The sequence below is a fragment of the Pipistrellus kuhlii genome, unplaced genomic scaffold (assembly GCF_014108245.1).
Source record: "Pipistrellus kuhlii isolate mPipKuh1 unplaced genomic scaffold, mPipKuh1.p scaffold_m20_p_17, whole genome shotgun sequence".
In the NCBI taxonomy this organism is placed as follows: Eukaryota; Metazoa; Chordata; class Mammalia; order Chiroptera; family Vespertilionidae; genus Pipistrellus; species Pipistrellus kuhlii.
The window spans coordinates 19,666,498-19,686,392 of NW_023425482.1; the positions used below are offsets into that span (position 1 = coordinate 19,666,498).

At 38.1% G+C, this 19,895-nt stretch overlaps 1 protein-coding gene across 2 annotated transcripts in view; it reads right to left on the bottom strand.

The window, feature by feature from the left end:
- The window catches only part of SNTB2 (syntrophin beta 2), a 68,613-nt gene that overhangs the window by 3,919 nt on the left and 44,799 nt on the right, over nt 1-19,895 (bottom strand). Inside the window, exons 4-6 of one of the 2 annotated variants that reach the window (XM_036441389.2) lie at nt 18,797-18,939; nt 6,527-6,723; nt 2,509-2,693 (exon numbers count right to left, since the gene is read on the bottom strand). In XM_036441389.2, coding sequence (XP_036297282.1) covers nt 2,509-2,693; nt 6,527-6,723; nt 18,797-18,939 — 525 coding nt within the window. The remainder of the gene's footprint in view (nt 1-2,508; nt 2,694-6,526; nt 6,724-18,796; nt 18,940-19,895) is intronic. The other variant, XM_036441390.2, reaches the window with a different exon arrangement.

Here is a 19,895-nt window from a genome sequence, read left to right on the forward strand (position 1 = left end):
ATAAAATATATTTAAAAAAAGAAAAAAGAAAGAAAAAAAAAGAATGTGCTGGAGCTACAGAAACTCTTGGGAACTGAAAGCCACAAATGAAAGTGTACTCTGATGTTAGGTTATTCCATGTTATAATTAAATGTTAGTCTGAGGTTCACATCCATAATTAGGATACACTTGATGGTGTACTGGCTTCCACCATGCCTGATAAAACAAAGAAGCAGAGGATGTAAAAGAAAAGAATATCCTATATGAAAACCATTAATTGTAATTATATGCATTTTTGAGTAGGAACCACAGTAAGCTCAGCTGAACTATCACCACCTATGGTATGATTTTTGATGTTGCCAATCCTCACCTGAGGTTATTTTCCCATTGATTTTTAGAGAGAGTGGAAGAGAGAGGTAGAGACACACTGATTGGTTGCCTCCCACGACCGAGCTGGAAACCACAACTGACTGGAATGCCCTTGACCGGAATCGAACCTGAGACCCTTCAGTCCGCGACTGACACTCAACCATTGAGCCAAATGGGCTAGGGCTAGGTATGATTTTTGACACCTCATATAAGTTTGTGGTGGAAATGACAACTCTTGAGGCTAGTAAGGAGGGTTATTATAACTTCCTAAGCACAGGCCTCTAATTTGAACACCTGGCCCCAGATGCATAGGAGACCTGGGGTCTGGCTGCATGAGTCACATTGGCCATCAATCATGGTGGCACTGATAACAGAGACCAGGAATAGGACATGTCTTAATTATGCCTTGTAAAGAAAAACAGGACCTGCTGAAACTGGTTTGGCTCAGTGGATGGAGCGTCGGTCTGCAGACTGAAAGGTCCCAGCTTCGATTCTGATCAAGGGCATGTACCTTGGTTGTGGGCACATCCCCAGTAGGGGGTGTGCAAGAGGCAGCTGATTGATATTTCTCTCTCATCAATGATTCTAACTCTCTATCCCTCTCTGTAAAAATAAATCAATAAATAAAATAAATCAATAAAATATAAAAAAGAAAAGAAAAAGAAAAACAGGACTTGAAGAGCATAGTTATAGAGCATTAAATTCCTAACTAAACTTTGCATACATTAAATGTAAAGCAGGGATTAAAAATATATAAATAGCCGAGAATAATCTTTTTTAAAAATTTTTTTATTAAGGTATTATATGTGTACATATCTTACCATTGCCCCCTGCTGAGGATAATCTAATACCTTGCTTGCTATATGGCTACTGATATTAATAACTGATTACTTTAATAGAAGTTAATTTAATAGAAACTTTTTACTGTCTCTTATACTTCAGGTTTTTGAAAAGCCTTGGTTCATTGCCTACGCATAGTCTCCCAAAGCTTCATCATTTAAAGTAAGATTTCTAGCCCGTGTGCTCAAAATAGATCTAATTCAGTTCTAAAATGCCAAGATTCTGTTTCCCAACTTAGATCTGTTGTGACTGTGTCGATGGACATAAAATTTCACATATAAGACCTGAACTACTGGCTCAATATTGATAAAAGAGAAAAGGCATTGTCTTACTCCTTTATCACAATTTATGATTTCTGAAGTACACTTCTCTAATTCTCTAAAGAGGATCATGAGTTCCTGCTGAAATTTCCTTTAAGGGACAAGGAGGTAAAAATAATAATAATAATAATAATAATAATAATGGGGGCATATCTCGGTATCTTTTTCTTTGTTTAGCAGAATTTCTGTAGCAACCAAGACACCCTATTACTTTTAATTCTTATGCCAAAAAAACTGCTAAATAGCAATGACTAGAATTTATTTAGTATTTAAAATGTTTAATATTTAATATCTTATTTTTTTAAAAACCTATTTCTTAAAAGGGCTATTTTTTCTTTCTAAGATTAAAAAAATACTTCTAAAAAAGGGAATGACTGAATTATTTTATGGTTTAATCCAATTGTTTTGACTATAGAAACCAAATATTTCTTTCATTGCTCCCCCCCCCTTTTTTTTAAATATATTTTATTGATTTTGTACAGAGAGGAAGGGAGAGAGATAGAGAGCTAGAAACATCGATGAGAGAGAGTCATCGATCAGCTGCCTCTTGCATACCCCCTACCGGGGATATGCCCGCAACCAAGGTACATGCCCTTGACCAGAATCGAACCCGGGTCCCTTCAGTCCCCAAGCCGACGCACTATCCATTGAGCCAAGCCGGTTTCGGCCATTGCTCCCCTTAAGGATCTGTACTGTCAAAACTGCTATTATTGTTTATATAGTTGCATGTTAACATTTATTTGTTTTCAGACTTTGTAATTAAAATATGACTATTTTGTTATATGGAGTAGTTAATTTTCATCTAATAAAAGCATAAATGAAATATGTTATCGATATATCTTACATAAAAAAAAAGGGGGGGGAATGATTTCCAAATGTGGAAAAGGAAGAAAAAGAACCCAAACCCACTGCATCTTAAAAACTGAAGAACAATTAAGAAGCAATAAATAAGAAAGAGAATAGCTATTAGAATAAACATGTTTTTCAGAAACTCTCTCACCAGTTCTCCCTCCGGACCTCCAAAATCCAGATACAGGTTTCTGATGCCGTCGTCAGCAGACATTTTCAGCCTTTCGAAGGGGTAGCGGTACAGCAAGCTGCTGGAGGCTCCGTTTTCCCTGGAGATCGTGAACCCATTTTCGTAGTGGACAGTGAGTCTCACCTCTTGGCCGTTTAATGTGCAGCCTGTTGGAGATAAGCAAACGCATTGTTAAAGTTCCTGCTTCAGCTGTCAGGTGGAAAAGGATTCTTGTGACTTCACAAAAAGGAAACAAAATCTTTTCTTTAAGAATGCTTGTTACCTAACCTATTTGGAACCTCCTACAGTGAGTTTTGTTCTGGTCACTCAAGTCAACATCTTGATTGAGATAAGGAAGAAATTACCATAACTCTCCCTGAAATCTGATCTGATTCAGTTCAATGAGTGACAACTGAACCCGTGCTGGCAAGAGCCTGGATGTGGTATTGGAGAAGCCAGAGGCGCAGTCCTTGCTCTCAAGGACCTGGTAAACCAACAGGCATAAACATGGAACCTGTGTGTAAAGCAGAATGCACAGACATGACTAAACACCGAACTGAATAAGGCCCAAGTCAGGGAAGGTTTCCTGTAGGAGATGGGACTTCAGATAGGCCCTAAGAATAGACCTAACCTGACAGGCAGTGAGGAATAGGGAGAGGTTTCAAGTGGGCAAGGATAAGGAACAACTGAAAGATGCCTTTGAGGAAAAGAACAGGGTTTGGTTGGTATTTGGGAAGAGGATAAAGGTAATGTTTGTTTTTAAATATATATATATTTTATTGATTTTTTACAGAGAGGAAGAAAGAGGGATAGAGAGCTAGAAACATTGATGAGAGAGATTCATCCATCAGCTGCCCCCCGCACACCCCTACTGGGGATGGGCCCGGGACCCTTCAGTCCACAGGCCGACGCTCCATCCACTGAGCTAAACCGGTTTCAGCTAAAGATAATGTTTATCAAAGATAAGGGCTATCGAGCCCTCATCGGCCTGCAGACTGAAGGGTCCCAGGTTCAATTCTGGTCAAGGGCACGTACCTCGGTTGCAGTCTCCTCCTGGGCCCAAGCAACCGAGGTAGGTGCCCTTTCTACCAGTCCCCTCTCCCCTCTTCACAGCAAAACTTCTTGAAAGAGCTGGTCTACACTCAGTCTATCCACATTTCACCTCCCATCCCATCCTCAGCCATCACACCACAAGCATCTCTCCCCCAGGGCACCAATTATCTCCATGTTGCTAAATCCGACCTGTTTCTCAGGCCCTGTCTTACTTGATACTAGAGTGCTCATTGTTGGCTGTCTACCCAGCTCCTATTTCTCCATTCTTCCTTTACAGCCAAACCCCAATTTTATTCAGGTTTCTCTTTTCTCCTAAAGTGTTTCAGGGAAGGGTGACCTCAACGTCAAGGGCAGACAGCCTCTGGGCCAGGCAGCCTGGCTTTTCCCTGGTGATTGGCGTTGGTCGAGGGTGTGCCTAAGAACCAAATTGACTCAGATAGAAAAGACCTATGACTGGGAAGAGAAAACACAACACCACCTCCTTTTACTCTTGTTCCTCTCTTTTATGTAAAAGAGTACATTTCTCCAACGTTGAATCTACTTTTAGAGGATATTTTCTATTAATTGCACCCTAAATCATCCCAACTGATACATTTAACCCTACTGGCCATTCCCCTGCTCGAATACTCTTCCTTTGGTACTTACTGTCCCCACCCACCCTGGTTTTCCTTCTACTGCCCTGGCTACCACTTCACAATCTGCTAAGTGGAAGGGACATTGGCTTTTTCAAACCACAAGGATACTGTTGAATATAATGACATACATTAAAGATAATTTTCTAAGCAGCTCCATTAATACAAAAAAACAAAACAAAAGAGGAAGAAAAGCTCATTAATTAGTAATATATCTATTAGTGTTACACCAAGATAAATACTGGTAAGCACAACTTGTGTTTTCTACCTGTGTCTTTCTAAGTGGTTACCAGTGTATCACGAAGGGCAAGGACCCTGATGTCAAATAGCTTCTACCCTGCAAATCCTGTCCCTGCTGCTCGGGGCCGGTGAGATGGGAGGAGGACTCTGGGGGTGCCAATGTTCCCAGCAAGACCAACTTTACTTTAAAATCATTTTTCATATTTTCAGCTCAAAATATTCAAGAACACCCGAATTGTAACATATTTATTTTTATAATATTCAATGGAACAGAAGGTGGTAACGTGTATCTGAAGGACATGCTTGTGTGTATATATGCAAATGTGTGTGCACACTAAGCACACACACATTAAGACAGCAGACTAAGTGTGCATACATGCGTATGTGCATGTACACACACACACACATACACATACACACACATGTTTTACAGAAACTCTGACCTTCACCAGAGCAGTTTCCCTCAGCTGGTTTAATACACCTGGCAGACCTCTAGATACAGAGTAAGTAAGTGATTAACAGGTTTAGCACATCAGTTGACCTGAACTGTGAAAATAAAAAAATTACCAAGGTAATGGTTAAAAAAGGCTGTGAATGAGAACAAAAAGTTAAAAAAATCTACCTAAAAATGTTTCTTTTGTCTATTTAAAAATATAAGGAACCAACAGGTTTTTATTCTCCTTCTCCTCAAGCCATTCCTTTTCAAACAACTGTGAGCCAGGGACTAGATAGATGTTTATTTCCTGGAAGGTGAAGTTTGGCTCCCAAACACCAAAGAAACAACTCGAAACTAAAAAATTTTAAAAATTCAAGGTGAACGCTTTGCTTGGGAAGCACACCCCTCTGGATCCTCGGAGAAGACCTGATGACCCCGGATGCCAGTGAGGGACCTGAGGGATGCGCTGCCTGTTTGCTCAGGCTCCACACAGGAACACAGAGCATCGCAGACCTTCAGACTGAGGACTGGCCATCCCAGAAAGCACAGTCTGTGGTCAAGATGGAGCCCCACAGCCTTTAATGTGCTGACCAACCACTTCCCAGAGAAAGCAGACAGGAAACTGACCACTGAGAAAGACGGAGTGGATGGGGAGGCTCTGGTCAAAATCCAGAGTGGGTTCTTACTATCACTGGCGTTGCTGCTTGGATTGCCACTGTGGCTGTGAGGACAATCTCGAGGTCCTAAATAGGTGAAGATCTGCACTGTGTGACACACTAAAAACTGTCCCTGCCCTGCACGTCTACAGCCATGGAGCTCCCTCGTCTTCAAGAAGCAAGAGAAAGATAAATCACAAGACTTTCTGCTCTTGAAACATTTTCTCTTTTATAAATTCTGTAAAACTAGGTCTATAAAATAAAATCTCGGGTAAAAGCAGCAAAATGAAGTAAATCAACTTAAAATCAAGATATTTAAAGCAATTCAAACTATATTAGAAACTGTAATTGTATATTAATTTTGATTATTCTCTGTTCTTATTAAAAGGAAAGGCAATCTGGAAATATCTGTACATATATAAGATGCATAATACACAAATACTGTGTATACATATGAAACCACCCCCCAATCATATAGACTCGCCACAAGAGGGCGCTTTAAGAATGGAAAGAGATCACCAAAATCAATTCCTTCAGATGCTTATTTCAGTATTGAGTATACATCTTCAAACTTTTGAAGAGAAACGTGTATTCCAAATTACTTTTCTATAGCCATAAGCTTTTCCAGATGTTTTTATTTTAAGGGTATCTATCTATATCTTAAATTCTAAATCTTAACTAGAGGATCAATGCATCCAGTACTTGGTAAATGAGTCTTTATATTATCAGACATATTAAAAGGATAAACAGTAAAACTGCCATCTTGTACATAGGGTTTTATGAATTAATTCAGAGCCATGTACAAGGCTTGGAAAAACTTTGCTATTGAAACAAAGAAACCAGGTTTCTTTCTATCATGTTCACTTTAAGCTGCCATATTTCAGAACATTTTAAAGTCTGGTACACATGATAATGAACTGTACTTTATGTATAACAACAGTTCCATTTAACTACAGTTAGAAGTGAAATGCCAGAATCCATACCTAGAGAGACTTCCTTGATCAGCTCAGCAGCAGCATGGCAACCCTGAACCAGTATCCTGGTCCAGGTCGACAGGTCCCGATGTGTCTCCACCCTGAAGAGATGCATCTCAATGCCCTGCCGAGAGCCTGTCCTGGTAGCAAACGTAAGGTCAGAACCAAGTGAGGGTGATCGACATCCGGAGCCAGAATGAACCAACCTAGAACCACAAACAGAGCAAAGATGAAAAGTACTTAATGTACTGTCAGGGAAGATGCCAGCAATTTATACTGACTGATAAGCAGAAAATTATAAAAGCCATCAGCAGTGTTTGGAGAAGTACATTTCAATATAAGTAGATACCATTTGTTTTCCCATAAAATGACCCGGGCAGAACACTGGGCTTGTGGGCAAAGTCTCCAATTTGCCACTGGCATTTTTATGCTCCCAAGAGGCTATGCATATCAATAAAAGGTTCAATTATGTTTAGGAAATGATAAGCCCCTACACATGCACAGCTGCTCTATCAACCTCACTCATGAGATGTGTGTGTGTATGTGTGTGTGTGTGTATATATATATATATATATATATGTATATATATATACTTACAGATAAACCTACAATGACACATCATAATCACCCAGAGTCCATAGTTTACTTTAGGCCTAGACAACGTATGATGACATATATCCATCATTACATCATAGAGTATTTTCACTGCCCCCAAACCCTCTATGTTTTGCCTATTCATCCTCTCCTTCCCCCCAACAACCACTGACCTTTTTATAGTCCCCAGGGTTTTGCCTTTCCCAGGATGTCATATTGTCAGATGGGCTTCATTTACGTAGTAATATGCATTTAAATCTCCTCCATGTTTTTTCATGGCCTGATAGCTCATTTCTTTTTAGCTCTGAATAATATTTCCTTGTCTGGATGTATCAGCAGTTTATCTACTCGCCTACTGAAGACATCTTAGTTGCTCCCATTTTTGGCAACTATAAACAGCTGTTATAAACATTTTTGTGCTGCTTTAACATGTTTTCAACTCCTTTCGGTAAATATCAAGGAGTGGGACATGGTGAAGGTGGGGGTGAGGGGTCTGCAAAAAAATATATATATATCAAGGAGTGGAACTAATGGATTGTATCAGAAGAGTATGTTTGTAAGAAACCACCATACTGTCTTCCAAAGTAGCTACACCATTTTTGCCTTCCCACCGGGAATGTATGAGACTTCCTGTTGCTTCACATCCTCACCAGCATTTGGTTTTGCCAGTGTACTTATATTGGTCATTTAAATAATTGTTGAGGTATCTCATTGTTTTAATTTTCATTTCTCTGATGATATATGTAGAGCATATTTTCATATTCTTATTTGCCATTTCTATATCTTCTTTGTGAGATGTCTGTTAAGGTCGTTGGCCCATTTAAAAAAAACAAAACATTTTTATTGCTTTCAGAGAGGAAGGGAGAGGGAGAAAGAGATAGAAACATCAATGATGAGAATAATTGATAGGCTGCCTCCTGCACGCCCCCTACTGGGGATTGAGCCCGCAACCTGAGCATGTGTCCTTGCCTGGAATCGAACTGGGACCCTTCATTCTGCAGGCCAAAGCTCTATCCACTCAGCCAAATCAGCTAGGGCTTGCCCACTTTTTAAACTGGGTTTTTTGTTTTCTTACTGTTGAGTTTAAGAGTTCTATGTATATTTTGGATTATCAGTCATTTATCAGATTCATATTTTTTTCTCCTACTCTGTGGCTTGTTTTTTCATTCTCTTACCAGTGTCTTTCAAAGAGCAGAAGTTTCTAATGACGTCCAACTTATTGATATTCTCTTTCATGGAAAATGCCTTTAGTGTATTATGCTGGATCATCTACATTTTCTCTTCAGAAGTCTTTTAGAAATTTTACACTTTTGCATTTTACGTTTAGATCTAAGATTCATTTTGACTTAATTTTTGTGAAACAAAAAAACAAAACGGGCAAAATACTCACTTCTTGGCATATATACCAAAGAACTGAAACCTGGCTCTGAGTAGATATTTCACACCATGTTCACTGCAGCATTAGCCACAAAAGCCAGGAGGTGGAAGCAATCTAAATGTCTCCTGACGCATGAATGGCTACAGAAAACGTGGTGTCTACACACTACCTACTAAGTCTTAAAAAGAATGAAAACCTGTCATATACTAAAACACAGATGAACCTTGAAGGCACTGTTAAGTAAAATAAGCCAGTCACAAAAAGACTAATACTATTATACATGACTCTAGTTATATGAGGTATCCAAAGTAATCAAACTCAGAGAAACAGAAAGTAGAATGTGGTTACCAGGGATAGGGTTAGATGGGGAAATGGAGTTTCAGTTTTGAAGATTAGAAAGTTCTAGGGATTTGTTGTGCAATAATGTACATATAGCTAACATTACTTTTTCACACTTAAATAGTTTAGTTGATAAATATTGTTATGTATTTTGTACCACAATTTTCAAAAAATCATTGGAGTTAATAACACTGAAAACAAAAGGACAAAAGTCTGAAAAGCCACCTCATCAAAGAGGATATACAGATGGCAAATAAGCATATAAGAAGATTTTTCCATTAGGTACGTGGAAAAGAGTGCAAAAAGAAAAGGTTTGTCAGGGAAACACAAGATTTGCTTTTAGAAATATTAAGTCTAGGGTAGATATTAGATATTAGGTTTGTAGCCAGAAAACTAAAAACATATGTTAGCACAAAAACTTGTTCACAAATGTCCATAGCAGTATTACCTATAATAGCCCCAAAACAGAAATAACCCAAATGTATATCAACTGATGAACGAACAAACAAAATGTGGTATATCCAAACAATGGAATATTATTCAATCATAAAAAAGAATGAAGTTGTGACACCTGCTATCATACAACCTGGGTGAACCTTGAAGACATAAAATGTATAATTCCACTTACTACATGGAGTAGGCAAATACATAGAGAGAGAAAGTAGATTTGTGGTTGCCTAGGGCTGGGGGAAGGGAAAAATGAGGTTACGAGTTTCGTTTGGGGGTGATTAAACTGTTCTACTATTTATTATGGTAATGGTTGTACAACTCTGTGAACATACTAAAAATCATTAAATTTTATACTTTCAATGGGTGAATCACATGTTATGTATATTATATCTCAATGAAACTGCTAAAAAAAATGAACAGTGAAGTACACATGTGGAAAAAAAAACCAAGAGAAAAGTAATTTTCCTTAGGGTCATTAAGCTATTCAACATTTTGTTTCATGGCAACCAGTTAATACAGTTCAATTTATTCACTTCTTCCAAAATTTTTCCTATAAGTTCTAAGAAGATCTGTATATGAATACAAACATACTTCCTCACTTATTAGAAATCCAGCCGACAATGTTTTCCATACAGAATTTTTAAAAACTTGACTAAAAAATGTGCAGTAAAGAGAAAAAAATGGCTTGTTAGCTTCATGGTAGGCTATATACCTATAATATTTCTACGAATTTGCTGGTTCCTTCCTTCCTCTCACAACCTGAGCAAGAACACATCTAAGAGCACATGGGTGCTCCTTTACATTCTCCTTAGTTGTCAGGGAGTCACTATCGGCTCAGATAAAAGCCAAGAGCGCATCTCTTAAAGGCAATTTCTTTTACCCACTAACTGACTTAACCAAGTTAATTACTATAGTTCTCAACCCTGGCTGTACACTAGAATCACCTGGTACACAGCTTTTAAAAATGATGATGCCTGGCTCACATCCTCAACAATTCAGACTTAACTGGTCTAGGGTGTGGCCCAGGAAACTTTATTTTATTAAAAATGTTCCAGATGGTTTAAGTGTGTAGCTACAGTTGAGAAGCACTAAACTAGTGGCTTGCCAACATTTTTGTCTGAGTACCCTTCTATACTCTTAAACACTACTGAGTACTCTAAAATGCTTTTGTTTATATTTGTTATTTTTATTGATAATTAGAAATTAAAGTGCTTTTGTTTGCATCCATTATATTTATACAGTATGAGTTAGAAAAGGAAGTATTTTAATAGCCTTTTGAGATATTTGTGGATATCCTCTCCACTGAACCAAAACTCAAGTGCTTTCTTTAAAAAAAAAAAAAAATTTTATTGTTTTCAGAGAAGAAGGGGGGATGGGGGAGAAAGAGAGAGAGAGAGAGAGAGAGAAACATTAATGATGAGAGAGAATCACTGATTGGCTGCCTCCTGCACACCCTCTACTGGGATCGAGCCTGCCACCCGGTCATGTGCTTTTGACCAGAATCAAACCCAGACCCTTCCGTCCGAAGGCTCTATCCATTGACCGAAACCAGCTAGGGTTTAAAAAAAAAAATTTAAAATATATTTGTATTTGTTTTGCAGAAGAAGGGGGAGGGAGAGAGGTAGAAACATCAATGAAAATAGAGAATTATTGATTAGCTGCCTCCTGCATGCCCCACACTGGGGATTGAGCCTGCTGCAATGTAGGATCTGAAACCTTATCAATAAAGTTAATATCATGTTACATTAAAAACCCACTCTTCCTTTGCATTTTAAATGGAACTTTTTACATGCTTGAATGATTTTGTAGCATCATTCATTGGTCACTTGGAAAATAATTTTTCACTGAGCTATGCAGATTTTCCAAATGTTTAAACCATCTGGTTATATAATATCAAAAAGTCACATTTGCTAACACCACTACTGATCTCATCAGAAAATTCTTTAGGTACTGGAAAGCTGTCAACTCACAGGGACAGACACCAGTTTTTCAGAATTCTAATTTTTGTTTGAAAGCTATAATTTTATACTTGACAACAAATACTATCTGTGTTTTTCTTAAGTGACAAAATCATTTTGGTCATTTTAGAGAAAAATGTCTGACGAATACCCAAGTTTGACTTACCATAGTTTGTCAGCCAGTTGTTATTTCAATTAAAAAAATGATGTTCTGCCCTAACTGGTTTGGCTCAGTGGATAGAGCATCGGCCTGCAGACTGAAAGGTCCCAGGTTTGATTCCAGTCAAGGGCATGTACCTTGGTTGTGGGCACATCCCCAGTAGGAGGTGTGCAGCTGATCAATGTTTCTCTCTCATCGATAGTTCTAACTCTCTATCCTTTTCCCTTCCTCTTTGTAAAAAAATCAATAAAATATACTTTAAAAAAATGATATTCCATGAAAAACACAGGTAAACTCACAACTCAAATACACATGTGCTTTTCTTTTGAGAAAACCACCATACTTCACAATGTTAAAAAGATGAACACTCAAGGTTTAAGTGTGAATAAAATGAATAATTTTTACTGCTCCAACAACCACATTTTGAGGTTAAATCGGCATCCTCCCACACCCTCCAAGTCATACAGTTTGGTGCCAACTTTCTTGATTCATGCTAAGGCACCAGCTATTTTACCAACTCCCAGTGCAAATGTCAACAATGAAAAAAAGCAACTATTTCTTAGTAATTGTTTTAAATATATATATATTTCTTTATTGATTTCAGAGAGAGATAGAAACATCAATGTTGTGAGAGAATCACTGATGGGCTATATCCTGCATGCCCCCCAACCGGGGACCAAGCCTGCAACCCAGGCATGTACCCCAGCCGAAATCGAACCTGGGACTCCTCAGTCCTCAGGATGACACTCCATCCACTGAGTCAAGCCGACTAGGGCTATAGCTTTGAACTCATCTTCAGATCCCATGAAGAAGGGATCCCCAGAGGTCCAGGAAAGTTGGCTATGAGAACCGCCTCATTGAGTTGATTCCCAGAGAACCAACATGCCACTTAAACATTAGCTATTTCAGCAGGAGTTAAATAAGTTTCCAAATTGCTCCACATATCATCCCAGTAAGGCAGAGCACAGGGAAAGTGACAGGGTGCGGTCTACCATATTCAGTTTGGTGGTTAATCCCAAGTCAGACATTAAAAAAAAATGAAGTCTAGGAAAATGTTTCCTACAGATCTAGTTATGAAATATTTGGCAGAGGGAATCTAATGCAAACCAGCTGCTGGAGTCTTGCTGTGAGCAGTTGGTTAGCGCACGCGGCCAAAAGGCTCCCTTAAGTGGGGAGGCCAGATGAGCTCACGCAAAAGCGTTTTAGCAGCTCTTGCCCTGTAAGTGCTACAAGCACACTGCCACTCCCTTTCCACACTGTAAAGCAGTCACACTTTCTTTGGATATTTTTCTCCTCCAGTCAAAGAGAGCTTATTAAAAAAAGATGACAAAATGCATATCCTACAAAATCCACAGCACCTTTAAAACCAATTTGTTGTTCTACCTCTGTCATGTAATTGGCTTTAATCTCACGAGATGTATAAAATAAACAAACAAACAAACAAATAAATAAATAAAACAAATATCCTCTTCATTTACCACTTTAATGTTTTACTGAATTCTTTACCAGCCTGAAATATCAGCTATATAAGTACACACACACACACACACACACACACACGAAGCCTTGCTTTCCAAGAATCTGTAGGGGTACAAGCCAATATAAATGATAACTCATGATAACACTGCCCTGACAATGTTCTTTGATTTTTGACCATCTACTTTTGTGGCTAATCAAGGTCCTTAATTCCCCCCCCCCCTATTTGTTTATGCTATCTTTTTTATTTTTTGTCTCATCCATTCATAAGAACATGTTCCCAAGTATTAGAGATAGAATCAGAGAAAAGTGAACATTCAGCCCTTTCTCATATTTAATAATAAAAGGGTAATATGCTAATTAGACAGGACATCTTCTGGATGTCATTCCGAACCTCCTTCCTAACGAAGCTGGGGCTGGAGGGCAGCCAGCCGGGTTCCAGGTGCCTGCTGGCAGCTGGAGGAGGGAACCCAGGACCCGGGTCCCAGCGCCAGAGAGAAGCCGGTGCCAGCAGCCAGGGGAAGGAAGGCCTACTCTTGCACGAATTTTCATGCATTGGGACTCTAGTTACTCATATAAATCCCAAACCCTCTCTTTCCCCCACACTAAAAAGACATAAGCACACCACTTTCTGGCCTTGCTTTTCTTTGTGGTAAACCTCCTGGTCTGGTTCCATCCTTGGGCCTCTCTCTCAGTGGCCATACTCTACCCACTCTGGGAGACAGGATGATTAAATCCCACTTAATTACATCATGTAGTGACTTAAACCAATTCCATCTGGTGGACGTGGCCACACGGAAAAACTAAACTTCTCATTTGCTTGTCATCTTTGTTCCTAATCCACTGGCACTTCCTGAACAAGGAGTTAAGAATCCCTGCTGTTACATTAATTAAACTTAGTATGAAACATGTTCAGGGAGCTACAGGCCCCACCCATTTAATTAATGGACAATTTCAATTTGCATGTCTAGGTTGATCCAAATAATACATTTGGATTCATCACATTTAATATGAAATTTTCACTACTTGTAAAAGCTGTTGTAGAACTAAACTCCTCTTTTAACAATGGCCAAATTTAAACCAATTATACTTTTTATGTAGAATTCTTCTTGGACATATTTTCATTTAATAATAAATTATTATTATAATTAAAACAGCTAACAATGTGTTAAGTATCACTATAGCCATTTTACAAGTATAAACTCATTTAATACTCACACCCACCCTATCTCATTAGTTTCATTAACAAATGAAAAATCTATAGCACAGAGAGATTAAGTTACATGCTCCCAATTACCTACTAAAAGTGGCAAAATAGGGATTCAAACTCGTTTATTAAGGAGCGGCCTTAGTTCCTTCCATTAAATGGTATTGTTTTTTAACATTATAACACCTTTGTTGAAATATAATTCACATGCCATATACTTTACTCATTTAAAGTATATAGTTCAATACATTTTAGTATATTCAGAGTTATATAATCACCACCACATTGCATTTTAGCACATTTTCATTACTTCCAAAAGACATCCTATCCTTATTGTTTCTCCCACTCCCCATCCTATATTCCTGGCAATGACTAATTGTTCCATCTCTATACACCTGCCTATTCTGGACATTTTTTTACAAATGGAATCAAATACTATGTTATTTTTTGTATCTAGCTCCTTTCCACTTAGCATAATGTTTTCAAGGTTCATCCATATTGCAGAATTTATTAAAATCATATTCCTTTTAAAGATATATATATATATATATATATATATATATATATATATATATATATATATAAATTGACTTTTTACAGAGAGGAAGGGAGAGAGATAGAGTCAGAAATATTGATCAGCTGCCTCCTGTACACCCCCCACTGGGAATGTGCCCACAATCAAGGTACATGCCCTTGACCAGAATCGAACACGGGACCCTTGTCCTCAGCCAACGCTTTATTCACTGAGCCAAACCGGTCAGTGCCATATTCTTTTTTACTGCCAAACAATATTTTACTGTATGGATATATCATATTTTGTTCATTCATTCATTCATTCATTCATTATTTGAATGAACTTGGTATTTCCACTGCTTGGGTTTTATGAATAATGCTGTTATAAACATTCATGTATAATTTTGTGGGTGGAATAAGTTTTCGTTTCTCTTGAGTATACAACATAAGAGTGGAATTGCTGCATAAGGTGACTCTATGTTTACCCTTTTGAGGAACTTCCAGACTGTTTTCCACATGGACTGTACCGTTGTACATTTCCAGCAGCCAGTGTATGACGGTTTCATTTTCTTACACCCAAGTCTATACTTGTTATTATCTGTCTTTTTAATTATAGGCATCCTACTGGGTAGGAAGAGGTATCTACCTCACTGTGGTTTCGATTTGCATTTCCCTGATGGCTAATTATGTTGAGCATCTTGTTATGTGCTTATTAGCTATTAGGTCTAGTAATAATTAATGTCGTTTTCTAATACTTTTTAAAATCGAATTTATTTAAACAATACAACAAAATTTAATCAACAATATAGTTGCCGTTGTTTTCTACTACTTGTGCCCAACGCTCAGGAGACATTTTAATCCCTCTGTTGTAAAATTCTTGTGATTTCGATGCAAAAAATTCGGTCAATGCATTTTTGAGGCATTCTTCATTATTAAATTTTTTTCCAAGAAGAAAGTTTTGCAAAGAACGAAACAAATGGTAATCGGAAGGGGCAATATCAGGAGAATATGCAGGTTGAGGGAGAACTTCCCATTCCAACTGGCGCAGTTTTTCAGCAGTGATTCTTGCAGTATGCGGTCGTGCGTTATCGTGGTGAAGAATTTCGCCCTTCCGATTAATCAGCGCGGGTTCTTTTTCTCTTAAAGCTTGGGCTAACCTTTCCAATTGGGCACTATACACTGCACTTGTAATGGTTTGGTTAGATGGTAAAAGTTCATAATGAAGAATTCCTTTAAAATTCCACCAAACACACAACATCACTTTTTTCGCATGCAAGTCAGGTTTTGGCGTGGGCTGTGGAGCCTCATTTTTGTCCAACCATTGAGGCCGCCTTTTCAAATTAACATACAGCACCCATTCTTCATCTCCAGTAACAATTTGCTCTAAAAACGGCTAACGGTTTTGACGAGAGAGGAGCGAACTGCAAATTGTGACTCTTTGATTACGGTTGTTGTCGGTCGACTCATGAGGAACCCATTTTCCAAACTTTTGGACTTTGCCAAGTGCACGCAATTGATTGGAAATGGTTTTTTGTGAACAATTTAAAGTTGTCGCAAGCTCTTTTGGGTAATTTGAGGATTTTGCACCAAAAGAGCTTGAAGAGCTTCTTGATCAAAATTGGACACACGGCCTCGACCACTCTTGTCATCTAACGAAAAATTTCCCTCGCGAAATTTCTCAAACCAACGCTGGCATTTTCTGGCGCTAACTGCATCTTGACCAAGAGCACTACAGATGTTTTTTGCAGCCTCACTTGCTTTTCTTCCTAATTGAAACTCGTAAAGCATGCAGTGCCGAATATGCTCTTCATCTGCCATCTTCTTAGCCCTAGTTTTGCAACAAAAACCAAACCAAACACAAACTTTTTCAAGCAAATCTTGTTAATTGCACTTCACACGTTCTGTAGATACCACGTGTTTGACAGTTATGTCAATACAAGTCAACGCCAAGCAAGATTTTAAACCACATGTGTCAAACACAAGGCCCGCGGGCCAAATCCGTCCCGCCAGGCCTTGCAATGTGGCCCACACCGCGCTGTCATCACTGCACTCCGCTGCGTTTCCATCACAATGACAGTTTATGACTGTTCAGTAAACCATTCGGCCCGCGATTTAGGCTGGATTTTAGATTTTGGCCCCTTCTCTGATTGAGTTCGACACCCCTATTTTAAACGAATGTTGAAAAACGACATTAATTATTACTAGACCCGATATTTGTATATTTTGTCTATTCATATCCTTTTCCCATTTTTTAATTGGGTAATTTATCTTTTTATTATTGAGCTGTAAGAGTTCTTTATATTTTCCAGATACAAGATCCTGATTAGATATATATTTTGCAAATATTTTCTTTCACCCAGTGGGTTGTCTTTTCACTTTGTTTTTTCCACTTTATTGATGGTGACATTTGAAGCACAAAATTTTTAAATTTTGATGAAGTCCCATTGATTTATTTTTTGTTGCTTACACCTTTGGTGTAATATCTAAGAAAGCTCTCCCCAAGCCAAGGTCATGAAGATCTACTCCTCTTATAATTTTAACTCTTAAATTTATTTCTAACTTTTCTTTAGCTGCAAATTAATACCACACTGATAGTACAAACACAAACACCCCATTTCCTTCCTTAGTACCAAAGTGTTTCTGTAGTCTAGGACTAGTCTAGCCTATGGCCAGAAACTTTTTGTTCATGGGATTGTAATTTCTAGTATTAAACAAAGGCTCATCTATGGAATGTCACAGTGCCACAAATTAAGGAAATGTCTAAGGATAAAACTACTCTCCTTGGATTTTATAATCATAACTAAAGAATAAGCTTTTATCACGAAATTTAAACTTAAGCAATCTCTACATATTCATAAGCTTAACTCTTTAGAAAATATAAGTCTAATCGTTGCACTTATAACTACTGAGATATGTCTACATGCTTTCATAGGATTTCTGTCATGCTTCCAAAATAACCATGACAGAGAAACGATAACTTAAGTAACAGAATTTAACTCAACTGAGATTTATTGAAGGCCTATTATATGCAAAGCATAAGAAGTGCTGAGATGACTAAGTCACAGTTCTTAACCTTAAGGTTATAATTTAGTGGGGATTAAGAAACAAAACAAAAAGAGAAAAATGATGGTTAGAGTCCTTCTTCATGCAGGACCCTCACATCCTGAAGGACTTAATGAGGGCTCACCTCTCTCATTCTGAGGCTCTGTAAATCCCTTGTCTCTATTCTGTGACCTAGGTGTTCCAGCTCTGAATCACAGAGCCACCCCTGAAAAGCTATGTAAAAATTATATTTTTATTTTTAAAAATGATATATGTAAAGGAGCGAGGCAAGATGCAAGAAGTCCTGTATAACATGAAAGTCTTCCTGTAAGGTAAGGAATACTCTTCCTCGCATGAATCTTTGTTTGCTCAAAGCAGGACTGCTCCCCACTGTTCCCTGTGGGACATACCAGATGGTTTCAACATTTAGCCTTTTTGAGTACCAAATGCTTTTCGGTGGCGCTCCTTTTTAATGTGTACTTTGAGTTACATCAAAACCTGGTTCTTTTTAAAGCTCCAATAAAACTGAATGTACACATGTCTTCTAATTTAACACGAGGTAACTAGTTTCCAGTGCTCTCTTAAGACATATTGGCACCCAAATCTACATTTCTCTGTTCTTTGTGCTTGCAACTCCCCACTCCTAGCATGCTAGAAACATCCTGTTGCTTCAGGTCAAGTCAATGTTTATTTGATGGAATCAAAGTTATATGCTCTTTTACCAGGAAGAGAAATTGGAGAATATTTTGGTTGAGTTGTGTGGTTTATCCACAGTACCACATTCCGGTTTAAATGATTTCATCACTCGGTCAAGAGGCTGCCACAATTTCAGTGGTTTTGTAGTCACAGTCAATAAAGTAAAGGAAAAAACACACACACTATTTATTTATATTCATGACTAAGCAAGTCTTGAAGGGAGTAGTTAGAAAGCTGCTTCAACAACTTAAAAAATGCACACAAAAACACTAATGACAGAAACCATTTATTCTGAGCTAGGAAAAGCAAAATAATCAATAAAGTTGTGAAAGAAGTTTTTGTCTAAATCAACTATGTCAGCTACTTAAATCCTATTTTAAGCACCTTATATAACAGACTTCACTTTAAAATTCTTTAGAAGATTTAGAGTAGGACAGATACTCTCCTTTCGTGTCTTTTGACTTACCTTGTGGCAACAAGAGGGTAGCTGTGACATGGTGATGCCCAAGCATCCCTTGTCCATGGCATGCAGTCATAAAGCAGCAAATCCTTCTCAGTCACAGCCATGAGAACAGGTCTCCACTGTTGTCTTCCACCATCTAGTTTTGCCTGTTACAATGGTGAAATCCAGAAAGCAGAGCTAACTATAACGATATGTAATTATAAAAGTCCATTCAGTGGTGGTCTGACATAGCAGGTCTCGAGTCTCCATTTGTTTCTCCATCCTTATTTTCTAAACATCAGTATTTTTCAAATATTTTTGTAAGAAATATATTTTAAATAACAAAGAATTTAAAAACCCAATTTAAATATCAAAAAAGAAATATTTTACATTACAACCCAATACACACACATATAAATAACTGAATGTAAAAATGTCCAAAACAATACAATCCCTATATTTTATGCAGTGTACTCTGATCATTTATATTTTCAGTGTATTTTAACACCAATTCTTTTTTAATATATATTTTATTGACTTTTTACAGAGAGGAAGAGAGAGGGATAGAGTTAGAAACATCGATGAGAGAGAATCATCGATCAGCTGCCTCTTGCACACCCCCCACTTGGGGATGTGCCCGCAACCAAGGTACATGCCCTTGACTGGAATCGAACCCGGGACCTTTCAGTCCGCAGGCCGAAGCTCTATCCACTGAGCCAAACCGGTTTCGGCTTAACACCAGTTCTTCAGCTCACAATCATCACAGTGACATATGGCTTCAAGGAGAATTCAAATTGATGAATTTTTTTTTGTCTCTTAAAGAGGTGTCTCAGAGCCCCTTTTCATTTCCTCCTCGTAAATGACTCGGGAGATAATCTGGATTGTTAGAGCACCTTAAGAATACATTTATAATCTGAAAATGGCCTAAGTGGTTCTGTTCTGTTACAACAACTACCACTCAGACTCTTTCTCCTAGCTAGAGCCCCCAGCTGATTCCAGGAGTGGGAAATGAATTCCACCCAGGGAAGTGACCCTTGTTCTATTGTGTGCTGAAAGCACAAAAGTACGTGATCTGACTTTCAGAATTCAAGCAAATTATTGTAGAAATAGCCGAAACCGGTTT